We start from the raw sequence: 22,731 nt of genomic DNA on the forward strand, positions 1-22,731 counted from the left end.
ATGCTGATGTCTCTGCTTTCCGCTCCCTGTTTTGGGCAGAATTTTAGCATAGGCACCATGTTGGTTCCTTTCTGGTGGACACTCACCCTCCAATGGCATCAACTCTTTTTTTTTTGCAGTACGCAGACCTCTCACTGTTGTGGCCTCTCCCGTTACGGAACACAGGCTCCGGACGCGCAGGCTCAGCAGCCATGGCTCACGGGCCCAGCCGCTCCACGGCATGTGGGATCTTCCCAGACTGGGGCACGAACCCGTGTCCCCTGCATTGGCAGGTGGACTCTCAACCACTGCGCCACCAGGGAAGCCCGGTATCAACTTTTAGCTGAAGGACGGTGTAAGTACGGGAAGGAATGACTTGGGACCGCTGGAACAATCATAGCTTTTATTTCGGTTTGTCATTTCAAATATCCCCTGAACAAAATCTACTAATTTTTTGCTCTGGGTTACAGCTTTTCTAGGTTTTTCACATTTCAGATGTTGGTGTGACCCACAGTAGATGGCCCTGAGTCCAAAACCATCAGGTGGCTTCTCCCTCTTTCTCTGCACGCATCCTCACTGGAGGTCTCCTCCCCAGGGTGACTGGACGTCCCATAGGAGCACATGTTCACGTGCTTAGAAGGGCCTGAGACCGTGTTCAAACCAGAAGCCTGTGAGATTTACAGGGAGCAGCTACTCTTCAGCTGGGGCTGTTGGTGGCCTTGGGAGAGTGGGTTGCCAGAATCTTGTGTTTTTGCAAAGAATCCAGAAATCCAGGTCTTTTAATATGAGCTCTCTGAAAAAACTTATCAACCAATACAAAAATAGCAAACACATAATACAAACATCTTAGGTCCAATAACATATGCCTGTAGGCCCCATTCAGCCTGAGAGCCCCTCACTGGAACCTCTATTAAAGGAAAAAAAATCCCCCAAAACCTGTTACCATGGTATCTCCTTTAGCATCCTTTTGCCTACCGTTCCGTGATGGCCAACAGGTCTCTACGGGAACACTGGTGACTGCTTCTCCCAGTGCAGACCCATGCCCCTTCGGCTAAACCTCCAGATGCAGGGATCTACCTTTACTGCTGTGATACTTCTTCTCCAGAAAATCAGTCTCCTGCTTGCATGATGAGGAAGGATGTGGCTGGTTTCAGATTTCTTTTTTTTTTTAATTGAAGTATAGTTGATTTACAATACTGTGTTAGTTTCAGGTGTACAGCATAGTGATTCAGTAATTTTTCCTGATTATTTTCCATTATAGGTTATTGTAAGATATTGAATATGATTCCCTGTGCTATACAGTAAATGCTTGTTGCTCGCCTATTTTATGCATAGTAGTATCTGTTTCTTGAAACGCCAAACAAATTTGGTGTTTGATACTTTTCTTGATGAACTGAACATGGTTAAGTTTCTTTCTTTAACTTTTTTTTTTCCTTTTCCTTGTGATTTTTAAATTAATTTTGAGAGAAGGGCTCAAGTGGAAAAGACTTCTCTATTTTTTTGTTCGGTTTTGCTTTTCTCAAAGGCCTTTGCAGGCTTTTAACGTGACACTTCAATTTCTACATTTTCTAATGATTTCTCTTCAACTTTCCTGGAGCAATAAAGTCCAGGAGTTTCTTTCCTATTGTTGAAGTCCATTTACTATGTTGCTGATTATATGGCATTGTAGGCGAAGGAGGCAGCTATGTATACAGATTGATTCCAGGAGAACAAAGAAAGTTCCCAAACTCCCTTTTGCAACTCAGCAACTGCTCCCTCACCCAACTCTCCAGCTTTTGTAAGTACAAAATTCTCGCACTGGCTTCATTTCTCTGACCCTTTATTCTTTTTCAAATTGCTGGAACCCCTATGATGATACAGTGATAAACTTTAGGGCTTCCCTGGTGGCGCAGTGGTTGAGAGTCCACCTGCCGACGCAGGGGACACGGGTTCGTGCCCCGGTCCGGGAAGATCCCACATGCCGCGGAGCGGCTGGGCCCGTGAGCCATGGCCGCTGAGCCTGCGCGTCTGGAGCCTGTGCTCCACAACGGGAGAGGCCACAACAGTTAGAGGTCTGCGTACCGCAAAAAAACAAAACAAAACAAAACAAAAACTTTACCTATTGCTTATACCTTAGAAGAGTAAACTTATTAAACCCTTTCCTAAGAGCAGGTTTTAAAAGTCGGAAGAAGGAACATCGATACCGTGAGTGTAGAAGATACATATTTGTGAGAAGTATGGGGTGGAGAAAACCCATCCAGAGGAGGTGAAAAGATAAACTTCACACTGATTATAGTGATGGAGACAGGAGCTCAGAAGGGTCGCCTGCATTTTTCAAATAAAAGACATTCATGCTCACTCGCGACATCAAGGAGTCGGATGAGATGCTCACCAGGTGGATGAATCCTGCAGCAGTGAACAAGGTGCTCAGAACGATGGATAACAGCTTGGAAAACTTCACTGAATTGCTAGGGGAAGAAAGACAAAGAGCTGCTGGGTTCTGACAGGTTCCTGAACAACACAAATACCTCATCCTCTAAACTCTCACTCCTCAAAGTGTGGGACACGGACCAGGAACAATGCTACACTTCCCTAGGAGGATACTGGAAATGCAGCATCCCACGCCCTGCCTTGACCTACTGCTCTGCATTGTTACAGGATCCCCTGCTTGCTTCGTATCCATATTAAAATTGGAGATGCACAACTCTCAGGCACACCCCGTCACACACACGTGTTCAAAAAGTTTAGGTTCTGATGATCTCCACTAGCCTAATATTATACTGAAAAAAGGCAGTGTGCCAAGGATCCAGAGAGTGGGCTTGCAAAATGAAATTCTGAGGAGGTCACAGAAACGTAGTTCCATATTGCTAAACTCACACCGGGATCTTTGAATGAAGAGGATCAAACAAGCTCCTGTCTCCTAAGGAAAGCCCTAGAGTTTAGCTGAAATCTCTGTGGTTCTCAGCAAGGCTACTGACCACACAAGAACAGCCCTTTCCGAGCGCAAATGCTCCATAAAGCATCGACCCTTAGCAGTGAGACCCAGCTGGCCAGTACTATCTGATGCTTCTAGTGAGAATGCAGAGGCATGGAGATTGTGAGTGGGTAACGTTAGACCAAATTGCCTAAAACTTTAACAGGATTTCTGCTTAAAGGTAGTTTGGAATTTTTTTTAACTGTAATTTTATTTTTTTGGAGCTATTTAGGTAGCTCTATTTCTGTAAGCAAGAGCTCACTGCTGCTGCTGGGCAGCTCTCAGGCTTGGAGGAATTGTCTTACATTCCTCGACAGCAGAGGATCGATTCACGACAACGAATGTATAGAGTCAAAGTGTCTGATTTCTTCAGTGATCCACTGATTATTTAATAACAGACTGTTTAGCCCTCATGTGTTTGTTTTTTAGTTTTTTTTTCCTATAATTGATTTCTAATCTCATAGTATTGTGGTCAGAAAAGATGCTTGATAGGATTTGAATTATCTTATATTCACCGAGGCTTGGTTTGCAACCCAAGATGTGATCTACCCTGGAGAACGTTCTGTGTGCACTTGAGAAAGAAAGTGTATTCTGCCACTTTCGGATGGAATGTCCTATAAATATCAATTAAGTCTATCTGGTCTAATGTGTCATTTAAGGCTTGCGTTTCCTTATTCTCTGTCAGGACGATCTGTCCCCCACTATTATTGTGTTACTGTCGATTTCCCCTTTTATGGCCGTTAGCATTTGCCTTATGTATTGAGGTGCACCTACGTTGGGTGCACAAATGTTTACAATTGTTATATCTTCTTCTTGGATTGATCCCTTGGTCATTATGTTGTGTCCTTCCTTATCTCTTGTAACAGTCTTTATAAAGTCTATTTTGTCTGAATTGCTTTGATTAAAAAAAATTTTTTTTCGGTGGGGGGGGAGAATTAAAACCTAAATGGACTGACACATTTTAGGTCCAAGAAAGAGAAGAAACAAACTCTTCAAGATGATTGCAAACTTTCCAGCCTGTGTGTGAGGTTAATGCAGTGAGAGAAGAGTAAGCGAATGGTATCTTGGAAAGTAAGGGATTTTGTGACTTTTGCACTGAAGTTTCTGATGGGAAATGAGCTGAGTTGAAGGTTCAGTTAACATTTGAATTTCCTAATCCGAATGAGTGAGTAAGTAGTACTTGAGGCAGGGCTGGCATGTACCTGGTCCTGATGGCTCTCAGAATTTGCAAGATTTGAGGGAGTTCCAGCAGCCGCAATGCTCTTAAGAACCTTAAACCTACAAAGCAATCAAAAAAAGAAAGCTGCTGAAAGATGAGGGTCACTGAGGGAGCAGTCTGAATTATACCACACCTGGGACTGCTCACGTTCTTTCTTTCCCTGAAATGCTCAAATACAGTATCTTACAATGTCATCAGTTTAAGACCTGAGCACTGGTTCAAATTCTGGTTCACTTAATGGCTGTTGTAATCTAAAGCAACGCCCTTAGCTTCTCCAGTTCCTCATCTGTAAAATGGGAATTGTAATGATACCTACCTCGAAGGGTTGCTGAGTAGTATTATTATTACAAAGTATGCAATAAGCACAACTCACGTTTTACTCTATTTAACTCTTTAGAATGGAGAGCAAGTGATCCATAAACCACTTTAACTCCTGACTATAGTCTCTGTGATACGCTCCCCAGGGTTTGCATGTTGTTTGCCTTTATGTAGTTTGATAGTAACACTAGTAAAAAATATTTTGTAGATAATAAATAGTATAAGATTACATAAAAACTGACAAAAGCCACAGAATGCCCACGTACTGGCAATACATCCACCTTAAAGACAAAGTAACTAATTAAAAAAATCTCTAACAGGTCACCGCATGTCTGGATATGATGACTTATACTTTTTAAAGACCACGGGAGGCTTTTCACTTCTCCCAGTCATGTGGGATCTCAGCACTAAGGTGCCACAGGGGGCTAGGATGTTGGAGCCCTGCCCTCAGGTGTGGATAATCCATAAACAATAAACAACCCTGTACACCTACTGGCATCAGGCCCATTGCCAGGGACTGGGGTAAAAAAAAGAATGGGTTCTGAAAATGTATTACAAAACCATACGATCATAGGGAGGAATTTTTTTTAAACGCCATTTAGGCTTTAAAGGAAAATGAAAGGATACTTACAGATGAATGTTGAGGGGTTTTCCCTGAGATTGCTTCTGATGCCCACAACTCACCTACCTAGCCAGTTACTCTTCAAATAATAAGAAATAAACGTTGGTGGAATGGTAAAGATGTCTACAATCGAATTCATCTCCAACCAGAACTTGACCTTGTCGTCAGCTGCCAAAAACTATGAAATGAAAACAGAAGACCCCAGATTCTGTTACCCTCAAAAATTCTACAGTGAACACAAGAGTGGCTCTTTTCAGGTACACTTCATCCACCAACTGAAGCTCTGACCGCATTCTATTACATACATACAATGTATACATACATACACCCACATATATTTATATAGCTATGTAAGTAAATACACACTTATATATATAAATATAAATAAATAAATAAATATATATATATATATATATACACACACACACACATACACCTATATATTCATATAGATAAAGAGATTGTACTTTAGGGGGTATTCAATGAATGAACGTGAATCCACCTTACTTACCAGATCTTAACTCTCCTACTTCAGAATAATCACTTTGACCTTCCTACTGCTCCTAGAGCTTCCCGATATATATACAATTGTATAGGTAAAACCCCCTACTTGTGGGCAATGAAGATACAAGATGTAGGATGGTCTTCAATGGAAAAGGTCTAGAAGCTTGGTTGGCCAAGGCTTGTGTTTATGAGCTTCCCTATTTGGAATAAGAAAGCAGGTGCTTCCAGATGGGAGGGGCTGCTGTAAAAATAAGACTGTGATGGCCAGTGCGGCTGAAATAAGTTTGAAGGAAGGTCACAGAAATACATACATACCATACCTTTCATACGCACATACATATTATATATACACTTACATGTGCATATATATACCTGTGTGTGTATATGTTTGTGTGTGTACGTATGTATATATATGTGTGTGTATATATGTGTGTATATATATACGTTTGTGTATGTGTGTGTATATATGTGTGTGCATGTGTGTATATGTGTGTATATATACGTGTGTGTATATATGTGTGTATGTGTGTATGTGTGTATACGTGTGTGTATATGGGTACATATGTGAGTGTATATATGTGTGTGTATATGTGTATGTATATGTGTGTATATATATGTGCATGTGTGTATGTGTATGTATGTGTGTATATGTCTGCATATATGTGTGTGTATACGTGTGTCTGTGTGTATATATGGGTATGTATGTGTGTATATGTGTGCATATATGTGTGTATATGTGTGTGTGTGCCTGCGTATGTCTGTGTGTATATATATGTGTGTGTGTACATGTCTGTGTGTGTATATCTATCTCACAAACATGAGATAGATAAATCTAGAATCTAGATCTAGGGTGGGCCCTCAAAAAGTGCTTGTGGAATGAGAGAACTATTGAATACATGAATGCAACAAAATTAAAGACACAAGAGTATTTTATAGATTTATACGGCACATATGTCATCAGTGGAGCCAATGACATTTTCAGAGGTTTGTTACTCAGGTTCTGCTCTCTTGTGATTACCAGTCTCTCTTCTGAGTGGCAAGTGGGAAGCCAATAAGAAGGACAGGGTGATAGGGTGACGATATCTTAACAAGGAATCCTTTTCATTTGTGTTAAAATTGTTGACCTGGTTTACAGTTTCAAGTGCAGGAGAGAGTTTGGGGGTCTCGCTATACATTTGACAATTGAGGGCCCAGACCCTCTGGCTTTAGAGCCTGAAAGCATAGGCAGATTGTCTAAGGAAGGCATCTCTTTGTGTAACACAGATCTCTTTACAGTGTGCCGGTTGTATTCCCCTGTTTACTCCCATGTTCAATAGGTACTTACTCTCAATCCAAAATAGAAACTAAAGAAAGCATTGAAAGTCAAATCAATCGGGATGGTTTTGTCTTGGTATGAAGAACAGCTTCCAAAAGGGCTGGAAAAGAAACAAAGACAGCTTATAAAGGTGGACATTTTAAAAGCTGTGGCTACAGAGGACCAAATAAAGAGAACAGGTGGGCAATTTTCTATTTATTTACCATGAATGGTCAACCCAGACACTTATGTGCACATCTCAAGTAAATTACTTTTCTCTTGGGAGTAGAGGTATGCATGAACAAAACCACTGGGCCGTGAATGTAGCTGAAAATAACAGAATTACCTGCTCTTCTTTTCAGAGTTTATTGGTTCCATTTTCATTTTATCAATGGGATTCAGAGGCACAGAGGTTATGCGGCTCTTTTTGGTGTGCAAGACCATCTTACTCAGCCAGGAAATTTTGGCTTCAGTATACTTCTGATAGAGAGCTACTCTGCGTCCAATGAACTGATCTGAAGCAAATTCCAAGGAAATGTTCCTAAAAGGTCAGTAAGGAATCCACAAAACGAAGACTTCTAGTTTCTGTAGGATCTCTGAAGTTGCCTGACTTGTGTGGCCCTGTAATCCCAGTTTTACTTTAGCTGGAAATCCAAAAAAATTCCCAGAGGATCAGCATGGAGTTCAGATTAGGTTGGGTTGTGTCCAAGAAGCTGTCCTAACTTTGGCACAGGAGAAGGGAATGCCTTCAGAGAAGAACAGAGGATAGTTTGCTCCTACATCCCCGGTGAGGTCTAGCATTTTCTTTCCTCAGACCATCCAAACTTGTCTAGAACCTATGAGAAACCCTGAAATGACTACAGAACTTCTGCTTTAACACCTAAGGAATCCAAAGGCACGTAAGACCCACATAAACGGTCCAAAGGAGGAGACAACAGCTGGAAGCTTGTAGTCCCAGAAACTAGAATAGACATATGCACAGCACCCCAGCTCCTAGCAGTGCAGAATGACAGGATACAGGAGAAACTCATGCATTTTTTCGTTTGTTTGTGGAGCCGGGTTTAGTACTTCCTAGGGGAAACTAAACACTTATCCTTTTCTTATGAGCTTGCGTGTGTGAGTTTACGTGAAAGTATAGTAAGCATTATTCCTGACAGAATATTCCAAATTAGCTCATAAGCTACTGATATGAGCGGACAAGATTGACAGGGGATTTTACTCACTCAGTGGAGTTGATGAAATAGATTATAAGAGACCCAATGCTTAGGACAAAGACAAGGATCACCTGAAAAAAAAAAAACCACAGACAAATGTACAGATCCATTCTATTAGCATGAACATAGATGCATAAACATACCAACAAAATTGTGTTTTACCTTTTTCCCTTGCCTATATATCTGTAGCCATTTTTTCCCACACATTCATTTATGTTAGCATTCATTCATTCACTCAACAAAAACTGATTGGACCTTTACTGGGTATTCAATAAACGAGCATGTACCTACCCATTTTACCTACCTAATTTTAACGTTCACACACTTCAGAATAAACAATTTGTCCTTTCTGCTGCTCCTAAGGTTTTCTGAGCTCAAGCAGTCCTTTGTTTATTCATTCACTCACTCATCAAACATTTATTAAGTGCTTAATATGTGTTATGCACTTCATTACACGCTAGAAAATGAGGGCCATGAGATACAGACTCTGAACTTGAATTGCCTATGATGTCGGAGAAGAAACAGTCCCAAACATGCCCATCTAAAGGATGGGCAGAATTCTGACAGGAGGGAACATGCTATAAAGTGAGAAGAGAAAATGAGCACTTTAACTTGCCAATATATCTGGTCTGTAAAATGAGAATCTGTGGAATATAATCAGAAATTTACCCATTTAAAACCCTCAATACATTTGGATGAAATATTTTGCAGCCTCGGTGAATTTTTAGGTCAACTGTAGGTAATCAGTTATTTCTAGTTTCCAAACATTTAAAAAAATATGTTCAGTCCTGTGTAAAACTGTATTTTATTTACAATTAAAGCTTCACTCCCTTCCAGTTCAGGTGTTCCTCGAGCAGGCTACTAGTAGGCAAAAAGAGATTAGTTTCTTCTCTGTTAACCCTTTTTGTTTTTTTAGTCCTAGCTGCCTACTGACTAGGGTACCTCTGGCCTCTGAGAACTGTAGGTCAATGTCAGGCGGTGAACAGAAAGGGGAGGTAATAGCAGGAAATGTTGGACTTGACTGGTGTTAGATCACTACGCTCTCACCCTTGGGCTCTCCGGGCACGGGAGGTGTTTACTGTTTATTTTCCTGGGTTGTTGGAGATTCCCAATTCAATTCATATTCAACAGATTTCTTTAGTACCTATCATGACTCAAGTATTATTCTGCTGACTGGGAAACATCATTCAACAACATATACAAATATCCCTGCCTTTATGGAGCTTATGGTCTAGACAATAAATAGTAATTAATATGTACCTTAGGTGGTATGTGAGAAGATGCATGCTAGGAAAATAAAGGAGAGCAACTTAAACGGATCAGAAGTGCAAGGGGAGGGGGCAGACAGGCTGCAGCTTGATAACATTCAATTGCTAAGCGTCCCCTCTGCGGTTCCCTTAAGCTGAGTGAAAGCGTCCTCTCCCGCTGGCTGCTCCCAACTCTTTTCTCAGTGCACCTTGCACTCTTGTATTCTGCTGGAACTCTTCCCCCTCCGGATGCCTAACTGGGCAGGTTCGAGAAGACTCTCACACGTGACCCACATCTGGCCCACGGGCAAGCTCAAGCACTCTTTGCCCCAACAAACACTAGAAGGACAGATTCTCTTCAGTGTGGCCATCCCTCTTCACCAAAGAGGCAGACATCAGCTCTCTGTGTCCCCAGAGTTCCAAGAGATGCCAGCTGACCTTTCTAAGTGGTCCCTTGCTTGGCAGGGGAGGAACCCCCACCCACCCACCCAATACCTCTGCCACAATAAGAGCTTGTTCCAAAATCCTCTTCAATTTCCAGCTTACCCAAATTTACATGGGGTTGGTCAAGATGCTAAGAGCTTCAACTAGTCTTCTTCCAAGTGCTTTGTAAGTGGCAATGATGCCGGTTAATGGGAGTTAGTGGCATCTATTTTTCTTGGGGTCCCAACTCTTACTGTCAGTTCCATTTTAACATCTGAATCAAGTGTAATGGAGATATCACTAAGACTGTGGGTCTCATGGAGATATTTGGTTACAAATGTAGTCTGAAGCTCAGGAAAAATGCTGGGAGTGGATATGCATATGTGTGTGCATATATATATATATCAGTAGATTGATAATTATTAATAGTTCCCATGAAATCTTTTTTCTTCTCCTTACGTATGATTACATATTTTTTCTCTCTTACTAAATCCCACAGGTGATTCTGCATCTATAAATCATGTATTGACAGGCTTCCAGAACTATGGTAACAAGGTCATATATTTAGAGTCCTCCACACCATAAAGTTAACCAAAAAAATAAATAAAAGAAGAAAAATTTAGTTTTATTCAATCTAAGAACAATATCAACTTCATGCCACAAACCTAAAAAGGACGATCCAGAAATTATATATAATAAGCAACAAAATGTGTACCAAACCAAAATAAAGCACTGGGAGCTAACAGTTTGTGAAGGCTGTTTGGTGAGTCAGGTAGAAGTGGGAGGTATTCTGAGAGGACTCATGAACTTCCCTCGGGCGGAAGGGGCCAAGTCTGGAAGTGCTGGCTCTTCGGGAGGGGTAGGAAGCCCGCCACCTGAGCTGTGATTTCTACAGTGGGGCTTAAAGCCCGTTTAGTGGGTGGGTGGTTATGGGTGTCTTCAGAATCCAAACAGCCACCAGCGCAGTTAATGAGGGGCGCTATGAATACTCTAAAGCTTCACTTGTGAATATGAGAGGACACCAGAGAATTGCCAGGTATACGGGAGGTATAAGAAAAGGGGGGGATCGGGCACACAGATGAAATAACGTCCAGTGAAAGAGTGAGCATAGAATATGTAATTAAACATCTAAGAATTACAATCAGTGCTCCTGGTGAGATTCTAAAACGCTGTTAAATAGTACTGGAGGACTGAGAAGACCAAGGAACACGGGGGTGACACAGAGGCAGTAACTGCAAGAAGTTGCACCCCCAAGGACTGGCTGAGAGATCAACAAAGGGAGGTTGGGATTCTCAACATTTAAAAACATTCGATGCCAAAGGGCATCAAAGAGATGCCCTTTGGAAGGGGGCTTCAGACTTGGGAGGAGGGATCCTGGGTTGGCTGGTAATGGTACATCTGAAGAGACACTGTGAGCTTGGTCCTGGTACTGTTGGAAAAGCCTGGAAACTGAAACCAAGCACTGCTACTGGAAGAAAAAGCCATTGATGAAGTGAGGCTGAAAAAACTAGACGTAAAACACAGGAAGGCAGTTCCCTTCCCCTCCTCTAGAGCACAAGGGAGCTGACCAAAGAGACATGTGGTTGCTGTGCACTAGCCTCGCATCACAAAGCAGGGGAGAGAGGGTGGATTTGGAGCTGAGAGACAAGAGTTTGGTATCCTTAAGTAGCCAGAACACTTTGGAACAGCATTTACAGAGGTTTTAGGAAAAAGGATTACAAGCCAAGAATTCTAAACCCAACCAAATTATCGTTCACTTACGAGAGCAAGGGGGAAAAACTGGGGGAGATTTAACAATTCGGAAAGTGTACCACCCACAATTTCCCTCGCGAGTGAATACGGCAAGTACTCAAGAAAAAAAAAATTAGAACGATAAAATAAGTTACGTAAGAAAAAATGGTACCTAATAAAACTGGTAAAATTAATGAAATTTTTAACTCTAAAGCAAATATTAAGAAGGAAATCTGACCAGCTGTATAATGCTAAAAGCCAAAAAAACTAAAAAACACAGTAGCAATCTGGAACTGAGTGTTCAGATTAATTCAACAATTTCTGGAAGGAAGGAGGGGTAGTGTGGAGGAAAAACATGCCAAAGGTCTCAGGAGAGAGCAGTATATAGATATAAAACATGCAGAGATATTATTAGAGAGAAATACAGGTGGGAAGTTTGTTCTGAATTTCATTTACTGATATACCTATGATATTCTATTAAAAATGGGAAATCCCAAGTCAAAAGATACAAAAGAAAATAAATAAAATTAACAAAAAGGAACAAATAAGGAATGTAAATATCAGTGAATGGTCAGTACTTACTACACCCTTGAAGGGTTTACAATACTCCCTACAGTATTTTAAGAAGGTTATTCACATTATATGAAAGAAGTGCAATTTGGGAAAATTAACTTGTTCAAGATGAAGTGGAGAAGCCAATGCTTAAGGTCATGTCTCTCAAAATTCTCAATCACCATGTCATTCCGCTTCTCTAATAAGATAAAAAACTAAGATGTCACAAAGGTCCTAGTTGTTTATCCAACAACCATTCTCCCTTTCTTTACCAACACACCCCGTTTGTTTGTTTAAGCCACAGAAATTTAGAAAGTCTATTATGCAGTAAATTCAATCTCTAAATATTATAAAGACCAATGAAACAGATCACCATAAAGGAGAATAATTAAATTCTCCAGTAAATGAACAAATAAATGCATTCTTAAATCAATAAACACAAAAGTGCAGCTACATGATATTTAAAGAGACACACTTAAGAGGAAATAATAAGACAGAAAGACTGAAAGAGAGCTGGGCAAAGACATCCTAATCAAGTATGAATAAAATGAAAGCAATGTTATCGGCTAACATTATGTTCTAAAGTATCCCCTGGGTAAAAAACCAAAACCAAAACAAAAACACAACAACAAAAACCCACTCAATGTGACAAAAATGGATATTTCGTATCAGTAAAAGGCGCCATCGACCAAGGAGTTATAATAGGTAACTCTATGCGTTGACTGATGTTACATAAAATATATAACTCAAAATGTTAGAAATGTAAGATATTTGATAAAACTACAAAATCATAAATGAAAAATGTTGACATGCCCTTTTCAATCAGTCAGCAAATAATTAAGGGTATGGAAAATATACACAGATTCTCTCAAAAGTCCATTACACAGTAATAAAAATTGATCATGTACTAGGCAACAAAGAATTTCCCCATAAATTCCATAAACTAGAGATCATAAAGGCAGTGATATTCCTGGGCTATAAATTTCACTAAAGTAGAAAAGAGAGCCAGTCCAACACCAAGGAAACAAAAGCATACAACACTCCTCACAATAGATTATGAATCCACCAAGAAATCAGAATTAAAACAAACTAACGACGAACTGGGCATTACTAAAAATAAGAATATGACTTGCCAAGGTCTATGAGATGTGAGCAAAGAAGCGCTCTGAGGAAAACAATTTTATAAATGAAATTCAACTAAAAAATCTGTTAAAACGAGCCCAGCCCAGAGGGCTGTCCAGGGTGAAGGCTGCGCAGGCTTGGCGGGACCTAGCACTGGGCATGCGCAGTGCTGTCCTGTGGCTTCCAGGCTGAGCCCAGCTGGGTGGAGCCTCCGGGATCCTGGATACAGGTATCCCCAGGTTGACAAGGGAGATGAGTGGCAGCCCTCGGCAGAGCTGACTGGGGGGAAGTGTGAGCGCGAGCTCGGAAAGACTCAGCTCATCAAAGCTGCCCCAGCGACGAAAATAAACCCAGTGATCAGGAAATTGACCAACATGATGATTCAGGAGGAAACGAAGTACTGGCCAGGACACTCTGACAGAATGAGGAAGGTCTGAAAAAGAAGCAGCCTGAGAAGTAGCACGCTGCTTCTGCAGAGGAACAGGCAACCATGTAACATAACTCCTGCACTCCTTCTTCCACAGGGCACTGAAAAACTGAGCCTGGGATGGGCGGGGACCTGTCCTCAAAGGTGCCCTTTCCTACCAGGTCCCTGTGATGCTAGCCAACCAGTGCGGTGGCTTCCTGGTTGGCTAGCAACAGGATACTGAAATTAAGAAGGATAAATGTGATATTAATTACACACGATGTATACATGTATATCATGAAATGTATAAATCTCCAGCAAGGCTACATGTGACCAAAAGGGAGGGACATGGCCCATGATGAGAGGGGAATGGTGTCAATTAGGAGTAGAGAGAGGAAAAAAAAAATCATACTTTCTAGTCAAAAGAGAAAGGTGGAGTTGAATCTATGGAGCAGTCGAGGAGACCTTCAAAGTTATATTCTCTTTAATGGCTCATTTTCCCTGGAAAATGTCCTGTGGCTTTGAAAAACAAAACTTTTCACTTAAAGCTAAGGCAGTTATGTCATTTATTGTCACAACACATAACACTTTTAAGAATGAAAGAGACTCTATTAAACAGTTACACCAGGACAACCTGCAAAAGCCTGGGCTTATACTCATCCTGCCAGAGAAGACAGAAAAACAGAAGATGGACATAAAGTAGTGCCTAGGATGATGCTAAAAGTAGATACACTTACTAAAGATGAGCCGTATTTTTGGTTCTTAAATGTTTTAGCTATCAAAACAACAGAGAAGCACAGTTACACAATTAATAGCACCCAAAAAAAGGAACAGTTTAGGAATAGGACTCTTTGGAACTAAATTCAGTAGAAAATCTCCCGCAGGTAGCTGTAAAAACACACTTGTGATAACTAAAGCAACAAACCCAAAGATGCTGCAGAGGTGAGCTGCACACTGTCTTGTTTTACCTCTAGAAGGATCTCAGAAGGTCTCTGGTTTTGAAGATAATATTTTCTCTTTGACTATTTGCATTTTCCTTCTTTTTCTTTTCATCCTTCTTTTTTTTTTAAACAACAACAACTTCCTCTCCTCATCCTCCTCCTTCCTTTTCCTTCTTACACTGTGTTGTTGGTCACGTAGCCACGTATTTAAGACATTAGTCTACAGATGTTATTAAATTTGCCATCATTGTGGGTTTTGATATAGATACTGTGCCTTCGTTGAAAAAGAAAATCAGATTCTTTCTTTCTTGTATTTTCTATGCCCTGGGACTATTTAATTAGCATTAGAGAAATTCACTATTTGAAGATCTAGCAGACTGGACCTTGAAATTGTCTGGGTCTCCCATAGGCAGAGGGGCAGAAGGGTAGTGGCGGTGATATTGATAAAGTCTTTGACAATATCTTTGTATCTTCCAGTTATTTGGTCTGTTTAAGTTTCTTTCTTTTTTTCATGGTCAGTTTTGCTTATTTATGTTGTCCTAAGGAATCATTTGGTTTTCATACTTAATTGTGCATATATCTTTCAATTTCCTTTTTATCTGTATTTATTTTCTCATTTTAATGTCTTATTCCATATATTTTGCTTTTCCCCTCTTGGATTGTTTAGCCTACCTATTGACTTCTCTATTTTATGTTTGTTTCAAATAATCAGCTCTTTTATAATTTGTTAATTTCTAGCTTTCTTATTTATTCTCCTTAGATTTAATGTGTTTTCTTTCTCTGACTTTTCAACATTGATAATTCATTTACTTTAATTATTTTTTATTTATCAAGATAAGTTGTTAATGTTATGCATTTAACTTAGAACAATTCCCAACTTATAATGTAGGTGCAAGGGATATGTGATGTTTTCATCATCTTTACTCTCTAAATATTCTGCAATTTTAAGTTTGATTTCTCTGAGTCAAGAGTCATTTTAGAAAGTCATTTTCTAAATGTCATTTAGAAAGTCATTTAGAGTCATTTAGAAAGTCATTTTAGAAAGAGATATTTACAATTTTTTAGCTGTAAATTATTTGTTTTTGGTTCTTTTTTTCTGAGTTTATTATTTTCCTGTCCATTTACTGTACTGTGTTCAGTTTATATCCTCTGCCTCTACTTTGTAAGTTTTTAAATTGGGATTGTTTTTTGAGGGCCTATTAATATATACTGAATTTTTACAAATAGTTTGTAGACATTTGTAGGTTTAATTTATGTTTTTACCATATGGGTTTGATCATTTCAGTCAGCTCTTTGTTATTAATTAATTTACTTTGGTCTTCTTTATCCTTCTCCTTCTTCTTCTTCTTCTTTTCTATTTAGTGTCTCCTGATATAAAATAAGTGAACTAAAAGTTCATACTACCAATGTGTCTTTAATATTGCTTTTTTAATTATTAATTATCTTAAAGTTATATTTTTGGTATAATGATACTCATGATGTTATATCTTGGTTGAAGTTAGTTACAAATTTTCATTACAAAATTATGTGTTGAATTGTGTCCCCAAAAAGGTATGTTGAAGTCCTAACCCTTAGTACCTCAGAAAGTGACCTAGTTTGGAAATAGGGTCTTTGCAGATGTATTCAAGCTAAAATAAGGTCATAAGGATGGACTCCAATATGACTGGTGTCCCTATAAAAAGAGGAAATTTGGACACAGGCATGAACAGAAGAAACATGATGTGAACACCATGTGAAAATGAAGCCAGAGACCTGGGTGCATTTACAAGCCCAGGAATGCCAAAGATTACCAACAAACCACCAGAATCTAGGAGACAGGCATGCAGCTGACTCTCTCTCCCAGCCCTCAGAAGGAACCAACCTCTGATCTTAGACTTCTAGCCTCCAAAACTGTGAGACAATAAATTTCTGTTGTTTAAGCCACTCAGTTTGTGGTACTTGGTTACAACAATCCTAGGAAACTAATACAGGCTACTTGGCTTCGTTTATTGGTTTTATTTTGCCTTGAATTCACACTACTGTCATTTGCCTAGTATGCCTTTGACAATTCCTTTATTTTCAAACTTTAATGCCTCTTGAATTTCTAAAACATAATTAGACCATGTCAACCCATGCTTAAAAACCCCTCAGTGACTCCCCTTTGCACTACAATAAAATTATTCCATTTGAATAGCCTAGCTCCTTGCTACAAAGTGCAAAGCACTGCATGGTTCTGTCTCCACTCAGACCGCAGAGTCCTCTGCCCTTCTGGCCTCTAGCACAGGAACCTCATTTGGTACTTGCAGTAATCTGAGCCCTTTACATCCACAAGTCTCTTCTCTCTATTGGGAAACCTGTTCCTTCCACTGTTCAATCACTTTTATCTTTCTGATTCTTCAAGTCTCAGCTCAAATCTTACCTTTTCAGAGATTTCCTCTCAGATCACTGTATCTAATGTGATCTAACACCAAAACCACCGAAACTCACAAACACGTCATTCATCATTGCCTCACAGCACTGATCACCATGTGAACTTATCTCATCTATTTATGTGCACATCCATCATCTCTACCCCCACTAGAATTTAAAATTTAAGTCCCATAAGTGCAAGATTTTTGCCTGCATATTTCATCACGTCTAGAGTATATGCTTTGCGTGTAGTTGGCAAGCAGTAAATATTTGTTGAAAGCAAGAAGGAAGGAAATTACAAAGGATGGATGGAAGGAAGGAAATCTATAAGCCACTTTTTTTCTTTCTCATCCTTTCATAAAACACTTGCTTGGAACCCTCATTGAGAGTCTCAATTTTGTGTTTCAATGCTAGATTATTTATTCTAATTTAACCTTTCCTCCATGCTTCCGGTTGTTCCAACCATTTAATCATAAGCTATAACAGATTGAAAACAATTTTTCCATCATTAAAGAAATAATTTTTATTGATATGTAGTCAATGATCATTCCTTCCCCACCCCAATCCCTATATGCAGTGCTTACACGGTAGATGGTGGCAGTTCTCTTCTGCCTCACCCCAGGGTCCTTTACTACCTTATTTCCAACATTATCTATATATAATCCAACATGATTTGAACACTTGAAGAGATCCTAACTAACAAATCCCTGATAAAAATCATAGAGAATCACAAAATCCTTCTCTAACAGGTCACAGGCACAAGGATTTCAAAAAAGAGACCAAAACTTTAGAAGGAAAAAAACAGACACATTTCCAGATGATTCTGTATTCCCTGTAGAGTTTATCAAAGCAGTTTTACTTATGTACTTTAAGATAAGTTTTAAAAATTAGTTAGATCGTAATTAAACAACATTAACTAGAAAAGAACGATGTTTGTACTAATTACAAAAAGCAGAGGATAATCTTTAGTTCACATACGTCCCCTTCCACCATGCCACCATGGGATGGCAGCATACCCTCAAATTACAGATTGTTTTTGAATGTGTCAGATCAAAGGATACTACTGAAATGACGATGGGGCAATATTCATTTACAGGGCATCTGCTATTTCCAGACAATGGGGTGTGAACATTTCCCTGACTGTCTTTTCTCTCAAGGAGTCCATAGTGCGCTAGGGTAGACAGGCTTATGCACAGATAATTTTAATTTAACAGCGTTCAATGGAAATGATAGAAACTTAGAGAAGGGGACTCTTAGCTTAATATGGAGATAAGGTAAAATCTGCCTGAGGAGATGATGTCTGGACTGGGTTTTAATATGTCAATGTTTACCTAGATTAAAACAGGAAGTAAATGATAAATATCACAGAGGGGCAAAAAAGACCAGTTTGTAACATGAAGAAAAGAAGCTGTTGGAATCAAAGGAGGGGAAAAGAGTTGTACCTCACAGGGCAGAGAATCCACTGAAAACCAACATTTTTTGAGCAACAGCTGCAGGCCAGACATCCATCTACATGCAAGGAGAATGAAAGGCACACAACCTTTGCCCTAATGAAGTCTTTCTTCTAGTGGACAGGCTGACAACAAATAGAAAATGTAATGCCAAGTAATTACATCCACTCCAAAGAAAAAGCAAGCAGAATCATCAGTAGAGAGCACAGACACAAGGAGATAGCCGTTGGGAGGTAGTGGTATTTTAGAAAAGGCCAGCAGATGCTTTCACACTGACCATACATCACACTCGTGGCTAAAGTTCGTTAGCACGTGAGCACTGGAAATGTACTCACCAACACCTGTCCCACAAAGGTCTGTGCCGAGAGCAACATTTCTACATGAACACGAAAGACTCCCTGGAAAGTGAGACTTCTTGAATGTTTACAGTCCATGCTACGTGATGTTTCTTCCTAGAAGCAAGAGAAAGAAATCGAGAGTGAGCTGGGTCTCAGGGAAGGTCATCTGTTTTATGTGTGTTGATGGCGTCTCCTGCTGGAGCATCAGCCGGAACGCACTACACCTTGTCCAACGCCGGGAACCCTGGACTCACTTATTCCCTACTTCACACGATGAATTTTCCTGGGTTTGTATTTTACTGCGCTTCGGCAGTATTTTCATTCTGAATTCTGCAGTCTTCACCATGCCCATCTCACATACTCTCAGCCCCAGACCCTTCACACTGACACTACTGTTACGATCAAGGTCGGGAACAGTGTGCTTCTCTCTGTTCTGGGAATGAGTGTCTTATCCTTTTCTGTCAAGATACACAGACAAAGAAAAAAAATTACAAATGGATTTCCAGGTGATACTTAAATATTTGCTTTTTTGAGTGAGAAAGAAGAAGGAAACTTTTTGCCATTCTATGTTGATTTTATTCGTTATTTGGTATCACATCCTGTTGAAATTATGATCCTTCCTCAAGTTTACAAACTATCTTTACTTATTACACAATCCCCACTCTGTATCCGTGGGTTCTGCAACTGCATATTCAACCAACGTCGGGCAGAAAATATTTAAAAAAAGAAATTTCAGAAAGTTCCAGAAAACAAAGCTTGAATTTATGGGGTGCTGACAACTATTTACATAGCATTTGCATTATATTCACAACTATTTGCACAGCATTTACATTGTATTAGGTATTATAACTAATCTAGAAATGATGTGAAGTGTACTGGAATATGTGCACAAGTTATACGCAAGTACTGTGCTATGCTATTTATATAAGGGACTTGAGCATCCTCAGGTTTGGGGGGTGTGTCCTGCAACCACAAAGGGATACAAAGGGACCACTGTCTTTGAAATTTATAATGATCCTATGAGGTAGCCAAAGTAAGTCTGATTAAATCCATTTTCTATTGATAAGGAAACCGAGGTACAGAGAAATGACCTGCCGGTGGGCAGGCAATGAGGACAGTCTGGAGTCTGAAGTGGCCTCTGTGTCTGTTGACAGTCTCGAACTACCCCAGAGAAAGACACAAGTGAACTGGGATTGACCACACCATGCAGACTAAGACCTCTCTGACTTTTAGAAAAGCTCATTTTATGTGGAGCCAAGTTTTTGAAATGATTTAATTTTTCTATTCGTATTTTCTGAATGGTAAGAAGAGAAGTCTCATTAAATGGTTATTTGATAGAGTTTATATCTTGATCAATGATTGCCACTAATACTTATGACTCACCCTGTGCATGCCTGGGAAGTGGTCTGGGCATTGATTTTTTAAAAAAATATTCAATGGCATGAATATGGAACACTCATTTGAATGCCATTATAAAATTGAGGTGCCTTTTGTGGCAAAACAAACTGGCCCTAAGATATAATAAAATCATACTTATGAATGTAGTATATCTTTTAAAATGCACATTTAAGGAGAAAATTATGACTCTCCAAATATTTTTTTTTTTTTTGCGGTATGCGGGCCTCTCACTGTTGTGGCCTCTCCTGTTGCGGAGCACAGGCTCCGGACGCGCAGGCTCAGCGGCCATGGCTCACGGGCCCAGCCTCTCCGCGGCACGTGGGATCTTCCCGGACCGGGGCACGAACCCATGTCCCCTGCATCGGCAGGCAGACTCTCAACCACTGCGCCACCAGGGAAGCCCTCCAAATAATTTTTAAAAGAACTTTCCACAGTACTTAGATTTGTGACAATTTTGCATTAGGCCAACTTTCCCAAAGGCTTAGAGAAAAATACAACACTCTCAATTTAATTAGATATGGTAAATTATTAAGAAGTCACTCAACTATTATGAAACTCTCTCGTCAAGATTTAAAAGCAGAACAGTATAGTCCTCTGGTTGCTCAGACCCTGCTTATTAACATTTTGTAACATCTGCTTCCTATTCGAAATGAAAAGGTACCTCTGGACTGGAGGGCAGACATAAATTATATCAAAAGAATGAAATGAAAAATACAGCAAATGTTTATGGACAAATGCGTTCTCACATTTTTGTAACCACACAAAAATGAATATAATGGGGAAGAAGATACATTTCCTGGAGCAGAAGTCAAAGGAGATTAAACAATTCTACCAATTCAGTTGTGCACTGAAAAAAACAGGCAGAAGGCATAGTCACCACATCCAGTACCCATTCACGCACCGTCAGTGCTGTTAAGAAATCAGAACCCCAGGATTCATTCCCCGATCGCTATGCCGCTGCTAACTGCCTTTACTCTAGAAATAATTAGTAACAGCATGAACTCACTGAGCGACAAAATCTATAGAATTCCACATTAGGCACTTCTAGAATGCAGACACCTGAATTTCATATGATGACACTGGCAATGACCTTAAAAAGTTACCGAGTTATAAATTCTTTTATTTTACGTCAATGTTTAGCATCAAGAGGCAATGTTTCAAGCAACTTTTCAGTATTAATTACAAAACACAGTTGATGTGTTCTGTTATGGAAATCAGAAAAATAAAATTGGGGAAAGGAAATCTGTGAACAGATCTTTGCTTTCAACCATTGGTCCCAGAACAGCCATTATGTAACATTTGAGCGTTTTTATTCTCTTAAGCAGAGTCTTATCTGGATAGGATACCATTATTCTTACCATCATCATTTTCCAGTTGTTATTCAATAGTGCCCACCCTTGCAAAGCTTGTTTGGGTGTAAAAAAGTGTCCCTGAGTTTGTGGCTGGATGGCATGTGCACGTATGCATGGGTTTCGGCATGTGTGCACAACTCCGTGTGTTGTATTAACGTGTATAAAAGGCAGTGTATACTTGTGAGTATATGAGCATTCTGCGTGAATGATTCATGAAGGTGAGGTTGACACTGACGTTCCTTTCTGCCTTCCTCATGGTACCTAACACAACTGTCATTTTAAAATTTGAAATAGAGGCATAGACCTCACGTTAGCGGGTGTTTTGTTCAAAACAATGACATCTGCTTCCAGAGCTCACATGCATCACATCCACACAAGGCACTGCTTCTCCCAGTGGTGGGAGAGGAGGCCTGGCCCTGTAGCTGCACCCTTTGGCATGGCGGCCTGGGGTCCTGTTTTCCACCCCTGAGCAGGATGGACCCGTCTCTAAGTCACCGCATCAGAGCCGGCCGTTAACCCGGGAAAACTGAGTGAAGCCTCCATGGTCTTCTGAACACAAACGCATGCCAAACCTGTCTCTGATCTTCATACAGGGGAACTGACCGAGAAAATTCCTTTTCCCTCGCTCTTTTGCCATTTATTAATGCTCCTCCAGATTAGCCTGGATAATAATAAGATGAGGAGTCCACTGAAGAAGGTCACAAGGGAGGAAAGAATAAACGCTGCTTGGATCTCAGCTGTACAAGACATTTTCCCCAGGGCTTCCCCACTACTGTCCTCTGACTTGGTAAGACACAACAGGAGACAGAACTGTCGGGCTGCTTCTTCTATGATGTCATGATCACATGGTAATGATTCCAGGAATTGGACTTCAGTGTACCAGAGTCCTAAGACCCGTGCAGTAACAGCGAGAGGGTCCAGTAACAACCGAGGTGCCAACTCACAGGACGCAAATGTATGAACGGCAGAAGGTCCACGACATAGGTCTTCGAAGACCAGAACTCTAGATTGGATGCTGTTACTGACTTTCTCCACGACCCTGCGGAAACTGTATCCTTTGTGGCCATGGTCAAAGGGTCATCTATTTGGTTTGTGCAAACAACTTCAGCACAACTCTTTTTGAGTGAAATGACTTCCAACCGCACGTGTGTCCACGTGCTGATTCTTCTAAGTGATGCCACATTCTCAGTAACCACAGAAGGACGGATGAGAAAAGCACTTCAGGAGTTTTGCATATCCTCTCAGTCAGAAAGGCATGGTACAGACTGCAGGAGCTGCA

At 40.2% G+C, this 22,731-nt stretch overlaps 1 protein-coding gene across 1 annotated transcript in view; it reads right to left on the reverse strand.

The window, feature by feature from the left end:
• Window positions 1–22,731, reverse strand: part of KCNU1 (potassium calcium-activated channel subfamily U member 1) — a 162,313-nt gene that overhangs the window by 107,999 nt on the left and 31,583 nt on the right. The window contains exons 5-10 of the mRNA XM_060001141.1: window positions 18,700–18,816; window positions 8,113–8,174; window positions 6,920–7,010; window positions 5,158–5,269; window positions 4,135–4,210; window positions 2,351–2,426 (exon numbers count right to left, since the gene is read on the reverse strand). Of these exons, the coding sequence (XP_059857124.1) occupies window positions 2,351–2,426; window positions 4,135–4,210; window positions 5,158–5,269; window positions 6,920–7,010; window positions 8,113–8,174; window positions 18,700–18,798 (516 nt within the window). The 5' untranslated portion in view covers window positions 18,799–18,816. The remainder of the gene's footprint in view (window positions 1–2,350; window positions 2,427–4,134; window positions 4,211–5,157; window positions 5,270–6,919; window positions 7,011–8,112; window positions 8,175–18,699; window positions 18,817–22,731) is intronic.

This window comes from Delphinus delphis, chromosome 21, assembly GCF_949987515.2.
Source record: "Delphinus delphis chromosome 21, mDelDel1.2, whole genome shotgun sequence".
Taxonomy (NCBI): domain Eukaryota; kingdom Metazoa; phylum Chordata; class Mammalia; order Artiodactyla; family Delphinidae; genus Delphinus; species Delphinus delphis.